Raw genomic sequence first — 19,705 nt, forward strand, 5'->3', positions numbered from 1 at the left:
GAACGAGCAGGCCATGCAATAGGACCTCCACGACCAATCCATTTATTTGCAAAGTGTTGATTTAAAAATTGCCTAGCCACTTGGCTGAAATGCGGCGGAGCTCCATCATGCGTAAACCGCGTACGAAGTCTAATATCGACTGAAACTTCCTCTAATATTTCGTGTAAACGCGTGCTCAAAAAATCAACGTACTTTGTGCCTGTTAGTTTCCCATCAAGAGAAAAAGATCCAATTAAAAATTTATCAATTATTCCTTCCCGTACGTTTAAACTAAACTGATGTCAATAACATGTGGGTTTTCTTCATCCCAATTATGATTATTATGAAAATTGAATGTACCTGGTAAAACGAGCTTACTAGAGTTTGCTCTGTTTATAAAATTCATTATATCTCATAAACGAAGACAGATAGGACATATGTTTATGTGACTTTTTCTCATTATTTTTAGGCGTACAATCAGCTCCCGAAATGGGTCCCACAAGTTACGAAACACCCTGTATATTTAATATCTACACTGTCGTTTGATTTATTCACCAACAGTTCTAAAGTCTAAACAAACAAAATCAAATTCACGTACGTGAACTCTTCCTTGTTTTTCTTCGTCACATCGCACTGCAAGCACATTTTGTCAAGCGGAAGCTCCTGCCTCCTAGCTGTCGACTGCATGATAGCCGTGAGCAACGACTGAGGATTAAAGAATCCAGCCAACCAGACCGACGGTGGCAACTGGAAGAAACGACATCTCTCTCGTAATAATCAGTGATGTATCAATAACAACGATTTGAATCCACTACAGGCTGGCCACTGAAAAACTGAAGGGTTTGAAAGAGTCATAACTTGTTCATTTTCAATCGTTTTTATTTGAGGGATGTTGTTCTTCCACACACAATACTGAAAAAAATCCATTAACACTAGAACCACCGAGGACTAAAGTACAAAAATTGAGTCAAAGAAATTAGAATGCAAGGAATAGGGAAAGAATTATAATACGATAATGAACACGAACTTTTATTCGCATATTTTACAAAAATCACTCGAATTTTTAAAAAATGCAAACATTGTAAATCAGCAAAGTTACTCTAAAAAATTATAAATTGGTCATTTTGACCGCTGTCTGGTAGTTCTAGTGTTAATTATATTTCCAAATAAAATAATGAAAACATAAAAAAAAAACATGCGTTTGTAACAGTTATTTTTGTTTTATATCATTCAGTGTTTCAGTGACCACACCTGTAGTTGCACTTCGATTCTTATCTTCTTATCTTACGACAAAGTCAGTGGACCACGTTTCCAATTCTCTGATTCGCAGTAGCAGGTCGACGAACCAAGCGGCGAGCCCTAAGAGTGATGGATAAGCTCTTTGGGCCCAAACAGGTGGCACTTGGTCGAGGAACAACGCGTTCTCCAGGTCCTCCATGTCTGAAGTGATCGTTAGCTCTCCCTTCAGGCCTAAATCCAGTTCACGTAGAGACCGTTTTATCTCGGTGGTCAAATAATTCATTCGCTCGCACTCTTGGAACGCTACGATCACGTACGGAGTCCTCTCCTCCACTTTGCCCATTATTTCCGTCATGTTGAACTCCTCCGGAAGCTTCTCCATTATTTCGTCCAGAATTTGCTTCACCTTTCCAGGATGAAAATAATTATTCACCCCATTGAGAAATAGTTCTGAAGAATTTGCTCGTTGGAGAATTTGGTCGAGGAGTGTCTTTATTAATTTTGGCAAGTTGGCGAATAGTTTTGAAGTTGTTCGATGTGTGTATTATCAATCAGGCATTGGCATTTTTTGAATAAAATACTTGAGAAATATATCGTTTTGTTTGATTCAATGTTAGAAAATAATTCTTATTCTTATTAGAAATAATTACTTGAAGTAATTATACGTTCGTTTATTTGAACAGGCAAACGATCTTTCTCGAAATTAATTTATTATTTGATTATTGAATGAAACAATATTTTATTTCATTTTGTACTTGTTTCCTTAAATAATTTCTAATTCTCTCTCTCTATATATATATACATATATATATATATATATATATTTATTTATTTATTTATTTATCTTCATCTTAAATAAAATTTGCCTAATCCTGTTATCAATAAGTGAGAAAATTATATTAATCGTACATTCCCACTCACAAGTATTAGAATTCAGTATTATTTCTTTTTTCTCATTGTTACTTCAGGGAAGAATTATTCAATGAGAATATTTAACGTGAAGAATATCAGAACGAATCGATGAAGAATGTTTCTCAAAAATTATTCACTAAACTGACAAATGAAAAAAAGTTACATTGATCGTGCAATCCTTTAAGTTTTAGAGCCCTAGATTATTTAATATAAATTACACGTATTTTTTATTGAAATTTGTGACAATTCTACTGCTTTCTTAATTACCTTCTCCTCCCTTGTCACTGTTTGCCCACCAGAGCTACCTGCATCCCTTGGTTGCATTTCGAACACAGTTTTGAAGAGATTCTCTGCAGTCATGGTTAGAAAACCAATTTCTGCATTTGGGTGCAAACCGTATAAATAAGGCGATTCTGGAGGCATTGCTTCGTCAATGTAGGCGTGATAGCCGACTAAATCCGTATTTGGCGGTGCTGTGAAACCTTTAATAATATTTGATTCATCAATCATCACTTTTCGAGTAAGGAATTACAATCGAGGACTCGAGGCGCTATCCTTACCTGGCGCTAATTGCAATTCACCGTCGACCAATTCAGGTTGCATTAATTCCTCGAGATAGGAGACGCAAAGCCTTCTGTCCCAGTCGTCAGTTATATGCCCGCCATACATAATTTCCCCGAAAAGGTACCTTTTGTATCGAATAATTTAAATTATTCACAAATCGTATCATCACGCTACAACTTCACTCTTTTCTCAAGCTTATAATTATTGCTTGAGATAAAAATTCGAAAGCACAAGAGAAGTGTATTTACAATGAAATCCTATGTTCTAGAAAAATTTTAACAACACGCATTAGATTACGGATCAATATTAAATTTGCTAGAGAAGAAGAAGATATGAAAAATGCAATCACGTTCACCTCAAGTCCTCCCAGGGCACCTTGGACGTAGCCTCCAAATAATTGTATAACACGCTAACGCTGATGTGAAGATCGCCTACGTTGAAGGGATAGATTTTATTCCAGCCCTGTGGACCGAATTTCCGACGCTCGGCGACCACCGCGTGGAAATAGCAAAGGGAAAATAGGATGGCCTTGAACTCTGCCTCCTTGCTGCACATCTCCAACGTCTCCTGGGTGAAATTGTCCAACGCTTTGTGCAGATTTGCCTGCATTCCCGTGGGTGGTTCGTTCGTAATCTTAATAGACGACTCGAGGATTCCCTGATTCATCAGTTCGTTCATCTCATATTGTTCGAAACTATTTAATTAATGGCACTGCTGTGCCCTGAGTAATTTTTACTTTCATAAATAATGTTTTCGAACTTAATTGAAAAATACGACGAGAGTTTTCACGCCTTTTTGCGATCACGGTTCTTCATACTCGAGGGCACAACGATATAAAAGATAAAATATTACCTGAGGAATGATGTGACCTGCTGGCGTGCTAGCTGGTTCCGCGCTCATGAACACCCTGTAATTTTCGTGCGAGCCGTCGGCGGCTATTTCCAATTTCTTCTCCAACAGTGGCAACCATTTCTTCACCAAATGAATGTTCTGCAGAACCACCCAATGTCCATTCTTCGCTGCCACGTCCATAGCTTGTTCAGCGACAGATTCTTGCCCCTGGCCGAGGGACACGTTGTGGAAATTTTGATTATCCAACGTGTAACCCAAACGACGACCCAGGTCTTCCACGTCCTGGTTAAATGAAAATTTGTAAGCACCATCAGAAGGGTAGAGAAACGAAATTGTGTTATAAATATAATAACAAAGAGCACGTAATAATAAAATACACATATAACAAATTTGTATTACGTGGGTAATACAAATTTGTGGACGTAGATTTTCTTTCTTATGGATAGAATCTCAGCAGAAAATTGTTTCACGCGTAAAATATAATATATATTGTAGAAAATATTGTTTACTTTTTCATACATTGTGGTCATACTGTTGCATTGAAATATTTCCTATAAATACCCAGAAAAATTCTCAGTCTACATCTCTGGTGGACAGGCAAAGGAACATCAAATCAGAATTGAAGAGTTTATGACAAGAAGAAAATTTTTCATTCGGTTTTGAAGTTAGCTTCTTCAGCGAATCTTTAACTGCCCTTTTTCTTACCAAAATTATTCAAAAATGAAGCTGTTTGCTTACTGCAACTTAGAAGCAATCCCTTCAACTGCTGCCAATCAACTCAAAACGCAATATAAAGTCAGTTATTAGATCTTGGTTCGTAAAAGTTTCAAACATATCGCTGTACTTCAAAATACACATTACATCGCGTTGGACATTTGTTCCTTTTCTCAGCCTCATCAGTGCCATCAGTTGCAGTTTGAAAGGTTTCGTTACCTTCAGAGGATTCACACCGGGAGAAAGGATAAAGAAGATCGGTGTGGATGGGCTGGTTTCCTCGAAAGACTTGGCGAATTCGACGGTTCTACCCTCGATGTACCTTGGGCCAAGCTTCTCCTCGATAAATGCTGCGATTGCATAGGTCATTCTGTCGGGGCGTAGCGCCCTGAGCATGCACAGACGCTGAATAGTCGTCTTGTTCTTCCATTCCTGTGGGAATTTCTCCCGCTCCGGGCACTCGCATTCCACCAGCTTTTTCCATCTCTTCGCCGAGCTCTCTATGTCTCTATCTAAATTTCTGCGCGAAAGAACATCATCGTACAGGGCCAATAAGAACAGAAATGTTACCCGAGACAATCTAGACGCTACCAAGAACTTTCGTAAGCCTCTGTAAAAATTCAAACCTTTTTAGGGGTTTCTCGCTTTGTGATAAGCAATATTTTATTATTTACCAAATTACAGAACAGAACAGAGAGAAAAATATATTTTTTAGTTCTGCAATCGAGTAGAAAGAGAACTTTATGTCTCTATCTAAATTTCTGCACGAAAAAACATCATCGTACAGGGCCAATAAGAACAGAAATGTTACCCGAGACAATCTAGACCGCTACCAAGCACTTTCGTAAGCCTTTGTAAAAAATTCAAACCTTTTTAGGGGTTTCTCGCTGTGTGATAAGCAATATTTTATTATTTACCAAATTACAGAACAGAATAGACAGAAAAATATATTTTTTAGTTCTGCAATCGAGTAGGAAGAGAACGTTAGTTGATTCAGATCGATCGACAACGTGAATTAAATCTTAAAATTGCAATATTATTAAACTAAAATGAAGCAAAATATATTGAACTAAGATGTCAAATTTATGATGTTTCTCCTCTATATGCCTTGAAACAGAAGGTTGAGAATCACAGTGATGTCAGTCAGTCTATCGCAATAATATCTTACCTTTCTTTTTATGAAAAATTATTTGAGTACAAAAAATAAAGTTAGTACTTAATCCTTGATTCAGTGTCAAATTGACACATTAAAAAATATTCTTTAATAAAAGAATATATAATATATAATATATAATAGCTATAGTATAATATATATCGTTAATAAACAATAAATCTATTTGATTGTGTATGAGATTCAGACAAATCTTACTTTTAGGTATACACGATCAATTTCATATCGTGAGCTTTGTCATGATCAACGTTATAATCATTTATTTTGAATTTTCACGAAATTGTGAATGCATAATTGTTCTATATATATGTGCTCTCAAGTATTCTGAATATTGTCTTCAATTCGGGCATCTCTGAATGTCTCTCATCTCTTCTTTTTCACGTGTTGACCTTTTGCAAGAAAAATAGTCAAAGATAATAATAATAAAATAAAAGAAATGAGAGTAAATAGTAAATAATAAAAATAAAAGAAGTGAGAATAAAAAGAGAAACTGAAACAAAGGACGGATGATAATGAACACGATTGGATCTGAATTCGACTTACACCACTGTGACATTTTAACCTGTGTGCAAAGTGTATTGCAAATTTTCGAAATTACCGAAATTCTTCTCTGCCGGCGAGACTCCTAATTCCACCCCAGCTGGTGTTGCTAAGAAAATCGACAGGCGAAGTAACGTGCGGCGTGATGGGGAATCTTAAGAGGAAATCCAACTCCCCGGCAGTCACCTCGTTCCGCGCGAGCAATATCTGAAACGCCATCTGCGACGCGAAGATCAGTTTGTCGCATTCGAACAGCCCCCTGCTCGTGTACATGAACACCGAGTAGGTGATGCACTCGATCAGATTCTTCACTCTCCCGGACACGTCCGGGGCGGGATCGGCCTTCGAGATGGCTTTTTGAAACACCACGCTGAAAGCTTTCAGGGAAAATTGATAGATTGGATTGATGGTGTTCAGATCGTTCAAGATGAAGTAGAGGAGCGAGGCTCTGGCTGCCGCTGGTCGATACAATTCTCTTGCCGCGTCGATTTCGCGACTTGTGCCACGGGCTTCTGTCACCTTCGACTCGATTTCCGCCGCGGTCCTCTTCGTCGTCTCCAGATTCTCCACCAGCGACGTGTCACCTAAAACGTTGCTGCCCGCTGACGACAATCTGCGTTACGGACAATTTATTTATCCTCGGTTGTTTGTTGGAAATTTCTTTGAAATTTTTCGTCGAAACGAAAACCAGAAAATTGTGGAGACTATAAGTTACAGAGCCACAAAATTGTAGAAACTAATTACGAAGCTACAGGACGCTAACGAGAAACACTCTTTCAGAGAAGTCTTGATTTTCCGTATTATCGTGAATAGTTGTGAAATACAGAGAAAAAGTTAAGTACAAGTTGTATTGTATTTTACAGTCCGTATTGCGGTACAAAGCTTTCAAGTATCGACAGAAATTTATATTGTACAACAACGCAGCTTTTTATTTACTGTTTGTATTTTAAACCACTTGCGCCGGCAACCGATTGCGGACCATAACGAGTGACCAAACCGTGTACAACAATTCGTCGTTCTCTTTTTGAACTCGTCGATATATTACTGGATAGAAATTATTGGGAAATAACAAATTTGTTATTTGTTTTGTCTGGATTATACTTAAATATACTTGAAACTGAAGAAATGATGCAATTTTGGGACAAAAAATTCGCGACGTTTTTCAGCAGAAGAAAAAGATTGTTCCATTATTAGGGTCACATGAATTCAAATATTTATATATACCTAAAATATTATTTATATTATATTAGGTTATATTAAATATAGTATATATATATATTAAATATTAAATATATTGTATTATATTATATTAAATATATATATATATTAAATATTTAAATATTACGTATATTATATTATATTATGTTATATTAAATATATTATATATATATATATTAAATGTTAAGTATATTGTATTATATTATATTAAATATAGTATATATATACTAATATTTAAATATTACGTATATTATATTACATTATATTAAATATAGTATATATATTATGTATATTATATAAAAGAGAATGACAAAGAAAAAGGAAATCGTTACGTCGTTCGTACCTCGATAAGAGAGAGTCTTCCAAACTGTTGAGCGTGATCTTAAAATCGTTCTGCTGTCTGGTGAGCTCGGCCTTCAGCTCCTCGAGATCCGGCCGCTCGGCTTTCACTACCTCCGCGAGTAATTGATCCTCCAAACCGTCCCTCGTTACCGTGAAGTTAATCAGAGTAGTTTGAGCCTGCATCTCGGGCTTGTAATGGGGATTGGCCAGCTTCGTGTGCAACAATAATCTGAACAGCGAATTGTATTCGACCTCCTTGTCGCCGATCTTGATCGCCCGGCCCTTCTTAATCAAGTTTCTGCCCAACAGCGGATCCAGCACCGGGTCCACCGTTTCACCGATATTCTCGACGAGCACCGTCGACCCGGTTGCTAGGCATTGCTCGATGACGTCCAAGTAACCCTTCTGCCCTAGCCTAATCACGCGAAGTTCCTCCCCGTATTTCTGCTTGATCCATTTAATTCCCTGGAGCTGAGGAAAAATAACGTTCCAGAGCGATGTTAGATCGCGACGTTAGATGGATCTGTACCTGAGGATCGATCATCAACGGCCATCGGTCGGAGGTTGTCAAAATAGTCGCGTTCTCCGTTGACATTCTGTCGTTTGGTAGTCCTTCGTTGTTCCACTTGGCAATCTGTGTGTCGTTTGTTAACAACGACAATGGATCTAGCCCATCGGTGATTGGGACCGTAGGTTCCACGCCGCGCAAGAATGGTAGCCATTGCTTGTGTAACAGGTCCTGGCGGAACTGTTTCGTGAAACATCCCACGTAGGATATGAACGCCGTTACTAGGAGAACGTCGCCGGGTAACGTGGACGCTTGTTGCATGAAACTTCGGAAGGTTTGGATTAATTTGGACGCAAAATACAGATAGAGGGCATTGACGACGCTCCGTAGCTAGTTTTCGAAGTCGTGAAAAGTAAAAAAAAATTATATATATATAATATTATAATATATTATAGTATTATAGGATTATAATATAATATATTATGAAATATTATGGTATTAGTATATATTATAATATATTATATTATATATGGTATTAGTATATATTATGATATATTATACTATATATAGTATTAGTATATATTATGATATATTGTAGTATTATAGTATTATAAGTACATTATATAATATTATAATATATAATATAACATAATACAATTATAATATATAATTATATATATAATATTATAATATATAATTTTATAATATATTATAATATATATAATTATATATATATATATATAATTTTATAATATATATATCATATATATCACAAAACAGATATGGAAGTGATACGAGCGACAAATAATCAGATCAGAACGTACAAGTTACTCGTATAATTTCTAATAACTAGACCAGATGAATTGAAAGATGTAAAAATGCACATAACATACAAAAATACATTATTTATGTACTGCTTGCCATAAAGAAATGCAACATCTCAAAAGTTAAAGTCTTATTATATGTTGTGTTACATAATATAACATATATAACATATAACATGTAACGTATATTATATAACATAACATAAAATTTTTAATTCGTATTCTACAGAAATTAGATGGTTAATAACTAGTATAATCTTTCTTATCTTCTAAGCAAATTTTAGCATTCGTAAAAAACATTTGTGCTTTTCAGATTCGTGCAACCTTAAAAATGAGCAATTTTTTTTTTTCTCTTTTGGTGTTGCAACGAAAGAAATCTCTGTTTAGCTCTCGTGACTATACAAATTTTTTCCCATTAAAAAAGAAAAACATACTTGGCTACCGAATCTGCCCATCGTACATTTTCCGACGCCAAACCGCCAACGAGCCTGTTAGCAAGAGCAATTGTGGCGTTGGTCGCGTCCGCCTCTTGTTGACACTTGAGCTTCTCGGACGTTGCTTGCTCGAAGTCTGCCGTCAACTTGGCCAATTGCTCCTCCAACGACTGCGCCCACAAACATCACTCTAACCTAAACTTGTTCGAAATTACTCGTTCCCCACGAGTTTACGTACGGCAACTTTGCGTTTGATCACGCTCAGTTTCTCCTGAGCGGCGGCCAATTCCGCATTCGCCTGCGCCAACGCTTTCCTCTTTGGCTCCACGTCACAAAACACCTCGTAGAACTTGATGATGTTGATCACCCAGGCGCAGAGGCCCGCAGCCGCCGCTGATTTCGATCTCACGAATTCTGGCTCGAATTCCGAATCTTTCAGATACGGTTGTATCGCCTTTATCACCTCCGGGTGGATGTTCTCTTTGTCGTAGTTGATCAGAGAGTCCAGGAACGTGTCGACCTTTGCCATCATAATCTGGAGAAACAACGGAGATAATTTCAAGAAGAACGACATAACTGAAACGACGAGATCAATTGAAGAATTCATAACGAAAGTGTCTCAGAGTCTTTGATTCATTGTTACTATATTCATTGTTATTTTGTTTAATAATATACTGTGTAATAATATACTTTATAATATTACTATATTTTGTATAATAGTATACTATATTACTATATTACTATATTTTGTATAATACTATACTATATTACTATATTACTATATTTTGTATAATAGTATACTATATTACTATATTACTATATTTTGTATAATAGTATACTATATTACTATATTTTGTATAATAATGTAGAAAATATACTGTAATATACACTACATAATATACTTTATAACATTACTATATTTTGTACAATAATATACAAAATATATTATAATGTATACTATATAATATACTTTATAATATTACTATATTTTGTACAATAATATACTATATAATATTACTATGTTTTGTATAATAATATACCATATAATATTACTATATTTTGTATAATAATACACAAAATATACTATAATATACACTACATAATATACTGTATAATAATATACTTTATAATATTACTATATTTTGTATAATAATATACAAAATATACTATAATATATATTATATAATATATTGTATAATAATATACTATGTACTATATTTTGTACATGCATAAGTTCAATTTGTACTTTCACCAGCGGATATAGAGATAGTCAAGTCCAACTGATCAACTCCATCTTCAGAATATTAATTTTTAACATCAAAGTACACTTCTTCAGAAACCAGAATAATTTGTTTTAATTGAGTGAATCAAGTTGGCTTCCGACAACGAATGCAAAAAATTAAAATGAAATCAATTGCGAAAGGAAAAGGGTACGTAGAGATTGATGATATTTCGTATGATTTGACTAAGACTTCGTTGTCATCGTCCATTTTGTTGCATTTACGAGAGACGAGTACTTCTATCGATGACCTTGCCCCAAGTACCTTGGCAGCTTTCCAGCTCCTGTCCTTGGGTATTTTCCCAGCTGGAGCCAAGAGGACCATCACGGCGGCAGTTACGTTCGTCACAGCACCCGGCGGCGAGCCGAACGACTTCAATTCCGTGAGATTCGCCTTGTTCAGTGTATTCAGGGCCTCTTGGGCGGCCAAGAGGGCCGGCTCGGCCTTCATCAAATCCACCTCGCAGTCCTTCTGCTTTTTCGATACCTCTTCGGCTATTATAGCGACCTTCGACTCTTCCTCGTCCGCTGTATCAGAACAGAAAATCCGATCGAATCGCCAATCGACAAATCGTCAGCGATTGTGATGGTGATTTTACCTATGGCCTTCTCCTTCTGTACTTTCTCCGTCTCGACGCCGACGATCGCGATCAGAGCATCGGCCGCGTCGTTCTTCTGTTGCAGCTCCACCTCCTGCATCGCCAGTTTCTCCTTCAGTTTGTCCACCTGCACCGCGGTCGAGCGAAGCTTCTCCAAACCGTTCTCCAGCCTGGCTACTCGGCCGCGAAGCTCGCTGGCCTTCGTCCTCAACAGCCTGGTGTACAGGCTGATCTGCTCGAGAAATGATTTCGGCGTGGTGTAGTTGTATCGGCGCTCGCTGGCCAAGTAATGTCTGCTGGCCGCGTTGACGCTGGTGTGAGCGTGGGCCATAAATTTCGCCGCGGACTCCCTGCATCGAAACCATCCGATATATATTTATTACCGCGCGAGGGTTCACCCTTTCGTCTATTTGCCGCGTCCCGATCGATATCCACGCGGCCTCTCTCTCTCTCTACCTGTAACTTTCCGGAAGTTCGTCCAACTCCTGCAGGAACCTCTTCGACACAGACATCAAAGCTTCTTGCGGCCATTCGTGGAACCAGTTTATCGCCGTGCAATTTATTATCGCCGGGAATTTCCTCGAGCGTATCCTTAAAGTGGAGCCGACCGGCGAGAAGCAGAGAACTATCCGGAGCTGGCGGCGGACCCGGTCGATGAAGAACTTCCAACAGTTCTCCCGGGTATCCAGCATGCCCGCGCCCTTCACCTCGTTACGAACTCCTGCAACCGAAGCTTCACCGTGGATCATCGAAGGAAGAATAAACCGAGATCCCGGTCCTTTGTGTCGCAAGGATTAGACGTAAATACCAGACTTTGCATTATTGAGAAGAAATGCAGAAATCATTGAAAATAATTTCTTTTTAGCGCACTGAGACTGCCAAAGTGACCACCGTTCGTAAGTTTTCGCAGATTTATAAATTTATAACCGTGCAGACTTTTACAGATTTGAATGGTGTTTCGTGGAATGTATAAATGTAAAATTATACTACAATTGTAGTACTATACATTTATACGTTTCTCTGTGTTTTTCGTATTTTAATATGTAATCTGATTTAATTGCGTTATTATGTTACTACTTACTAGTTATATAGTATTTGATCTGGTCATTGTTACTTTAATTATATAGTATTTGATCAAATCTATTACTCATCATTCTTAATAGACTGTAAGTGTTTATACATGTTAAATCTATACTATAATAAATTAAAGATGTTAGTTGTATAAATTTAGTTTCTGCAATCTATTGACAAACATTTGTCGATAGAACCCATTTCAAACTAGTGACACATCGTGTATCATGTAGTATTTATCCAATTTAGTGACACATCGTCCATTATATAGTGCTTATCCGATTTAATTGTCGAAACACTTGATGCGTCATAAGAAGAAATTTTGATTATCGTTATCAGTTGAAAATTAATCAGTACTGGAGAAACAATAAAAAAGTTAAGATCATATAGAGGAAGTTATTAATAATGTACATCAAAATTCTGACAATCATCGAGATATTAGTATAGTCATCTAGTTAGAAATTGATATTTCAAATGACTTAGCAAAATGCCATTATCAAATTGCACGAATATAATGCAATCAATGCTCTTTGTTCTAAAAAAAGAAAAAAAAGAGAAGATTAACAACTTAAATATTGCTTTTTAAGTTAAAAATCAATCTAATTATTTAATAAACATTTTATAAAAATTGAAGTTCTAAACGAACCAGTGATAATTCGTTTGAATAACTTCCACAATAGAGCAACAATGATAATAATAATAAGTAATAATGGTTCGTTAACAATTTTGCCAAAAAAATCTATGCAATCTACATCAAATATCAGAGTTTTGTTAAATGAAAAATGTCTCAAGGTCAGAGTGTATGTAAACGCAACATATACGACGGGTTATTAGTGCAACCTGAAATATTCATCAACCTGCTATTATGTTCTCCACTTCGTCCTCGGCAAAGAGGTCTGGAACCTCGCCAGAAGCGAGCATGTCGTTGATCAGCACGAGAAACTGTTCGTTCGCCACTTGGGCGTCGGTCATCAGGAACACGATGCCTAGATTCTTCAAGCCCGATTTGCTGTAAAGAACAGCGAGCTCCAGCTTGAGATCGGCGATTCCATAACCCTTCTTCAACTGAATTTGGAACACCTCCAGCGAGCTTATGAAAGCGGCCAATCGCGATAAGCTTTGTTTGCCAGAGCCACCAACGCCGACGAGAAGTGCGCTGCCCCGAGGCGACTCCAGGATCCTGTTTATCCGGCACACGTGCATCATCGCGTCCTCGAACAACACCAGATTCATCGCCGCTACCAGATCGTTGTAGCTGACCATTGCTTCCGATAGTAATCGATGCAGCGTCGACCAATCCTTCACTGCCATGTACTTTGGCTCTCCGACTCCACCTTGCAATTTTAAATATTTTCATTCTGTTTCTTTTTTTTTTTTTTTCTTATTGTCCGAGTTGCAGGTTGAACAGCGAGCTTTTACTTTTTGCGAAACTTTCTGAGGAAGGTGAGGCGACTCAAGCTGTCAGAAAATTGTTAAGAGCTTCGAGAAAGAGTTTATTTTCTGTCAAACTTATTTTCTATCTGTGTCTTTTCATTTGTTGTTAAATTTTTATTCACATCTTTGCGCAAAATCTTGATCTGTTAAAAATAAGATTCTAGGGAGAAATTATAATAATTTTTAAATTACTATTCTTCGCTTTCGAGATATTGCAAGGTTTTTGCAATTCTCGGATCATTATGAAATCAACTTTAAAATCTTTAAAACATTAATAGCTCAATTGAATCCCAAGAGTTTAGGTCAAACGACTAGAAAATATTCCAACAGCTTACAAACGATAATACCATACCTGCAAAATGACAGTAGATGTTAGGTTTCTCCAAAATGGCGCCTTCGTCTATTTCTTCCACGTTCTTCTTCAAGATATCCAGTTGTAGTTTAGAGAAGCTCTCGATGTCCTTTTCGTCGATCAATTTGTCTCCGTAAACGCGATTCGTTTCGTGGAGCCATAGTCTTATTAAGTCCATAGAAGACTGTAGACACTCGTTCCCACTGAATAGTAATCCTTGGAAGCAGTTCGACAAATCACGAAGGTTGAAGATGTAATGGAATTTCACCGCTGTTGGGAGGAACATTTGAGCACACCGATGATGTAACTGAATCGATGCTTGAACAATGTTGTTACACATTTCGATGACAGAACTAGGGAACCTACGTCACAAAAATATATCTGCTATCGAAACACTATTAGCAGAAAAATCACACTACTTAAAAGACTACATGTAAAACCATTTTTTATATCGTCAATATAATTATATAATAGAAATAACCATCATATTAATTATAGTTTTATATATATATAATTATATATTATTATTATATTATATAATATTATAATATAATTATAATATTAATTAATATTAATAATTATAATAATATATATTTATAATATAATTATAATATTATTATGTTATATAATTATTATATAATTATATTTTTGTTATATAATTATTACATAATTATATTTTTACTATATAATTGTTCATTTCGAGAATATATTCGCAGTAAATATGTAAATATGTAGAAAAATAATTGTAACTTTAAAAATAAAAAAATATTTTATATTTATTGCTCTCTCATCGGTTCATTTTTTTATTTAAACGAAGGCAAAACTTGTCAGCCTACTCTCGTACTGTTTATTTTACACATTTTATGTTGACACAACAAAATGAAATTAAGAGCACGTCATTTAAAGAAATTAAAAAATGATCTTAAGAAAAATCTTATTCCACCCGAGTAGTATAATTTCCTCTTGAAAAATTCTTTCGTGCAACGATCAACCATTCCTCTTCCATTTTTTTTTTTTCTTTTTTCACTCACCTGTGTTCTACGTTGGACAAGTGCTGTTTCAAGATGGACGAGTATATAGTGGTCAACGAATCGACATTGGGAAAGCTGACTGCAAACACCGAGAAGTGTCTCTGTAGCCTGGGATTAATGGTGAACGATCCAGCCGTAGGATTCATGCAGCTAACGTACTGGCAATTGTGAATGTCCTTCAGAGTCAGCTTCGTTCTGTCGTACCAGTGGCCATAATCCAAGTGCTGGCGGATCAAAGTATGCGGTTGGACAGTCCCGTAAGCGTCCACCTCCGGCATGTTCATGTCGTCGATAAAATACACCAAAGTTTTGTTCCCGGGCGGCCCGTAATTTCTGCCGGCTTTCTTCTCCAGCGATTTCTCGAGAATCTTCTGCAACATCTCCGAGGAAGTGTAGAAATTAAAAGGAACGTTGGATACCGTGTAACTCTCAGACAGTTGTAGAAGTTTCTCCGTGACGAGGACAGTTTTCCCGCAGCCGGCTGTTCCGACCAGCATCACCGGATGTTTCTCAATCATTAACAAGTCCAGGAAGTATTTGATTCGAATGGACTCGGCCGTGTAAACCAGGACAGCCTGTAGAGGCATCTCAGGGTCCAGTTCGAACTTTGGCAGACGTTGCGTCCACGGGACGAAGCTCTTCGTCTCGGAGTCGATGTAATAATCGAACACGGTGCCCTGAGAGGGGAATCTGACCTGCTTGAACTCGTTTATCCACCATTTGCTGAACTCCACGCGATGATCGACCATTTGATCTTGGAACATCGACGAGCCGAAAGCCCATACACCGGCGAATACGAAGTAAAGCTCGTAATGCTCTTTGAGAAAGTCGTTGGCGGTCAGCTCCGGCTTCAGAAGACAGTGGAGAAGATGGCACAGCATCTCCACGTGCGCCATGTCGGCGATCGGCGTTATCTTTTTGAATCTGGTTCTCAGTGTCTCCAAGCAAGGAGGGATGTACTTGTCGAACAGCATGACCAGGTTGGATTTCTCTATCGGCGACGTTCTCTTCTCCACCCAGCTCGTGACGTAAGGATTCCAGCCGAGATCCTGCGGATTTATGTAGAGGATCCCGGCTCTGGACACGGTGGCTGGCGTTGCGGTTCTCAAATTGGATATTTCGAACAGCAGCCTCATCACTGGCGTCAGGGCTATCCTCTCGTTGCTGGCCAACGTCAGTACTTTATTATCGTCCATGACGGTGTTCAATGACTCGATCCACATGGGATCGATGTCGCCGTCCAAAACTATCCACTTTGGATTCTCGCCGCCTAGATTAGCCTGTTCCCTCATGATCACCGAGAACAGGCCGTCTTTCCACTCTCTGGTCGCTGGATTGATTATACCGAACAGCTCGTCGTTCGTCACCGCCTTCGGATTCAAATCGTTGTACACCGGTTTCCTCTTCATGTTCTGATACGTTCTGAACAGCGACTTCCAGACCTGGGTCTTGCCCGATCCAGCGCCACCCACGATGAACACCGAGTGCCTAACCTCCAGCAGTTCCTCCAATTGAACGACCTTGAGGATGAAACCGTCCTCCGGCTGGAGCATCAGGTCGGCCGCCGCCTGTTTCACCATCTTCTCGAATTCAACGTCGCGTTTCCTGGGGACGTCCAACGCGGGGAACAGGTCGGCTATCAGGCCCATGAACACAGGCAGATCGTCAGAGATCACTTTCGGAATGTTAAAGTCTCGGAGGGCTCTCATGAGTACTTGCTCCTCCGGTCTGCCCGGGTCTCCTCTCTTTAGACTTCCGGCGACCACTAGCACCGATTTTATCGCGCGTAATCCCCAGTCGTAATGGTCCTGCTTCGATAAAAGCTCCTTGCACAGCGTGTACAGAGTGATGAACTTTCTCGCTAGGATTCTAGCGTCCTAGAATTCACGTATACGAGTGTGGACTTTATAATTTAATTAGGCACGCGGGAATATTTAAATAGACTCGTAGTAATTCAAAAGTATTGTGCGATTTTTGTTAACAGTAATGGTTGTCGATGTTTACTGTAAAATCGTGAGAATCCTGCGAATCGTAAGATCCAAAACGTTTCCTAAATTATATTCAAGTTCTTTAATTGGTAATTTCAGTTAATTCTGTTAACTTATTCATTTATTAATCCAAAAAAATCCGAAATTCCATATATACATTACTCAAATCAAAAAATATTCCAAATTCTATCTAGATTCAAAAAAAAAAAAATATCCCAAATTCATAGATCCTATAGATTTAAAAAACTTCAAGTTCTGTCAAAGAGTTAGCGTCGAGAATTCTTTACGTTAAAACAAATAGATTAAACAAATTTTAACTAGTATCTATAAACCAAAAGTATTTCCCTTCTACAAATTAGCAAACAACATCCTGAAAATTATTGCACGTTATTGCTGTTTGCTTAGTAGTATACCTGGAATCCCTCCGCGACTAACATAATCTCGCAGATGAGCTCGAAATCAGGGACCACCATTGCACAAGGTCGAAACAAGGCTTTCAAATTCTCCGGCAACTCGGTTCGCCCTGCGTAACCTGGATTCATGGTGATGAATATGCCGACCGTTGGCGTCAAGCCGATTATTTCCCCCATGAAGTTGAACTTCTCCTTCTTGTCCCGAATGGCGTCTTGGATCGATTTGACTTGGACAGCCACTACGGAGAGTACTTCGACCGTGATCCGGTTGAACTCGTCGAAACAGCCCCAGGCGCCAGTCTGGGCTAATCCTTTGTAGATGTTGCCGCAGGATTTGTAGTCCATTTGCTCGGAACAGTTGAACACGTACACCATTATGCCAAGAGCTCTGCCCAGGTCTTTGGTAGTCTCCGTTTTTCCGGTTCCGGCTGGGCCTGCTGGTCCCCCGCCCATTATTAAATGAAGAGACTGGGTCAGCGTTATGTAACATCTGTCTGTTAACGGCGTTATGACCAATCTGTATGAAAAAGAAACACATTCGATAGGTATATTTTTATATTTCGAACATCTTGTATCGAGAAACTCTTGTCGTGTTTGAACCGTTCGGAATTTATAAAGTATAATTGTAAAAAAAAAAATGATCGAAATGATCTATGATGCAGTTATAGATCTATTTTAGAATTTACTATTACGTATCTCGTCATCTTTTTGCAATAAATGGAATTATAAAGTTTGTCTCGTGAGAATCGAATGTGATTATATTACTTAATATATATATATATTTATATTATACTATATATTATATATATTATTATATTAGCAATATAATAATTAATTATATATTGCTTAATATTTCGTCATCGTCCGACAAGTTATTTTCACGCGAAAAAAATACATTTCTCTGTTTAGAGAATCACTCGCTAAAGCGTAATTAATAAAATTGAGGAGTTAATAAAAAAGATAAGAGATTAATAAGAAGGATAACACGATAATCAATTATTTACCCCGATAAACGAATTGAAATATGAAACCTAATAAAATATATATTAGCAATCTCCCAACGTAATTCTGTATGAATCAGCTATCAGATTCCACGATCCCAACGCCGAAGAATTAACAGAAAAAAAGAAAGGAGAACCCATCGGACCTGGGAGTATTTCCCAAGTATTCGTGAGAGTATTTAAACTGCGCGTCGCAAATATTAGCAAAGCAATCCTTCTCCTTCTCGTCCCAACGATGACGAAGTTGACTCTGCCATTGGAAAGCCTGCGACGTCTCCACCTTGGACTGCACCAACTTCGCCACCACGTCCCGAGAGTGTACATCAATGGTGCAGATGGTCATCACCTTTTGCCTCTCCTGTTTCGTCAACTCCCCGATCAGCAGTGTGATCAGTATGCTCAATTGAGAGATTTGTTTCTTCAGGTAATCTTTCAACGAATTGTCGTAGCCCTCCTCCAACCTGGCGAACGCGATGTTCACCTCGGTCGTCCACCAAATTTGCGTCCCGCAGAGGGAAACCTGCGCCGGATAGTCGAACAACCATTGTTCCCGTGGCTTCTCCTCGTACGTCACCACAGCCTCGCTGAAGTAGTGTCTCATCGTGATTCTCATCGCTTGCTGCAAACGATTCAGCCATGCTTCCACCGCACCCTCGCAGCTCATCTCGCAGTTCACGAATTCCACGTACTCGCCGTCCTTCGCGAACATACCTTGAAACAAAACGATTCAGAATAATCAGCAGTCAGAATATTTGTTAAAATTTATTTGCCAGAGAATTTCTAAGAGAATCGTATGTAAAAGTAACGATATATATATATTCTGTGATTCTTTGATTCTCAAGTTGTTATTTTACGATACGAAAGGAATTTATAAAGTGTTGAGAAAGTATTTAACGTAAAATTTAACCGAGCATACTAATATTCGTATCTTTACATACAAATTTGACATACTTTTTAACGCTACGAAACATACAAATGATGGAAAGAGCGTAGCAGGATTAAAATTCGTTGAAAAAACTTTGTATGAATTGAATGTATAATATTCAAAAGAATACGTGTACATGTAAATAATTTAGGTAAACAATAGGGACTTATATTGCATTGTGAGAAACAATTTCTATTATATATTTAAATAATTCTCTATGAAACAATTCTCTATTATATATCTAAATAATTAAACAACTTGATGAAATTATTGAAACACGTGAAACCTCTACACCAATAAAGGTTGATCACTTTA

General features: G+C 37.8%; 1 protein-coding gene across 1 annotated transcript in view; it reads right to left on the bottom strand.

Annotated features, from left to right (window-relative positions):
- LOC122532816 (dynein beta chain, ciliary) overlaps positions 1–19,705 on the bottom strand; it is a 35,271-nt gene that overhangs the window by 1,382 nt on the left and 14,184 nt on the right. The window contains exons 16-35 of the mRNA XM_043661921.1: positions 18,612–19,176; positions 17,465–17,981; positions 15,064–16,940; positions 14,033–14,394; positions 13,104–13,580; positions 11,632–11,896; positions 11,176–11,525; positions 10,842–11,104; positions 9,536–9,832; positions 9,298–9,467; positions 8,061–8,364; positions 7,533–8,002; positions 6,030–6,584; positions 4,480–4,780; positions 3,547–3,828; positions 3,050–3,351; positions 2,691–2,818; positions 2,398–2,612; positions 1,268–1,624; positions 578–726 (exon numbers count right to left, since the gene is read on the bottom strand). Coding sequence (XP_043517856.1) covers positions 578–726; positions 1,268–1,624; positions 2,398–2,612; positions 2,691–2,818; positions 3,050–3,351; positions 3,547–3,828; positions 4,480–4,780; positions 6,030–6,584; positions 7,533–8,002; positions 8,061–8,364; positions 9,298–9,467; positions 9,536–9,832; positions 10,842–11,104; positions 11,176–11,525; positions 11,632–11,896; positions 13,104–13,580; positions 14,033–14,394; positions 15,064–16,940; positions 17,465–17,981; positions 18,612–19,176 — 8,206 coding nt within the window. The remainder of the gene's footprint in view (positions 1–577; positions 727–1,267; positions 1,625–2,397; positions 2,613–2,690; positions 2,819–3,049; positions 3,352–3,546; positions 3,829–4,479; positions 4,781–6,029; positions 6,585–7,532; positions 8,003–8,060; positions 8,365–9,297; positions 9,468–9,535; positions 9,833–10,841; positions 11,105–11,175; positions 11,526–11,631; positions 11,897–13,103; positions 13,581–14,032; positions 14,395–15,063; positions 16,941–17,464; positions 17,982–18,611; positions 19,177–19,705) is intronic.

The sequence above is a fragment of the Frieseomelitta varia genome, unplaced genomic scaffold (assembly GCF_011392965.1).
Source record: "Frieseomelitta varia isolate USP_RPSP 00005682 unplaced genomic scaffold, Fvar_1.2 scaffold_475, whole genome shotgun sequence".
NCBI lineage: Eukaryota > Metazoa > Arthropoda > Insecta > Hymenoptera > Apidae > Frieseomelitta > Frieseomelitta varia.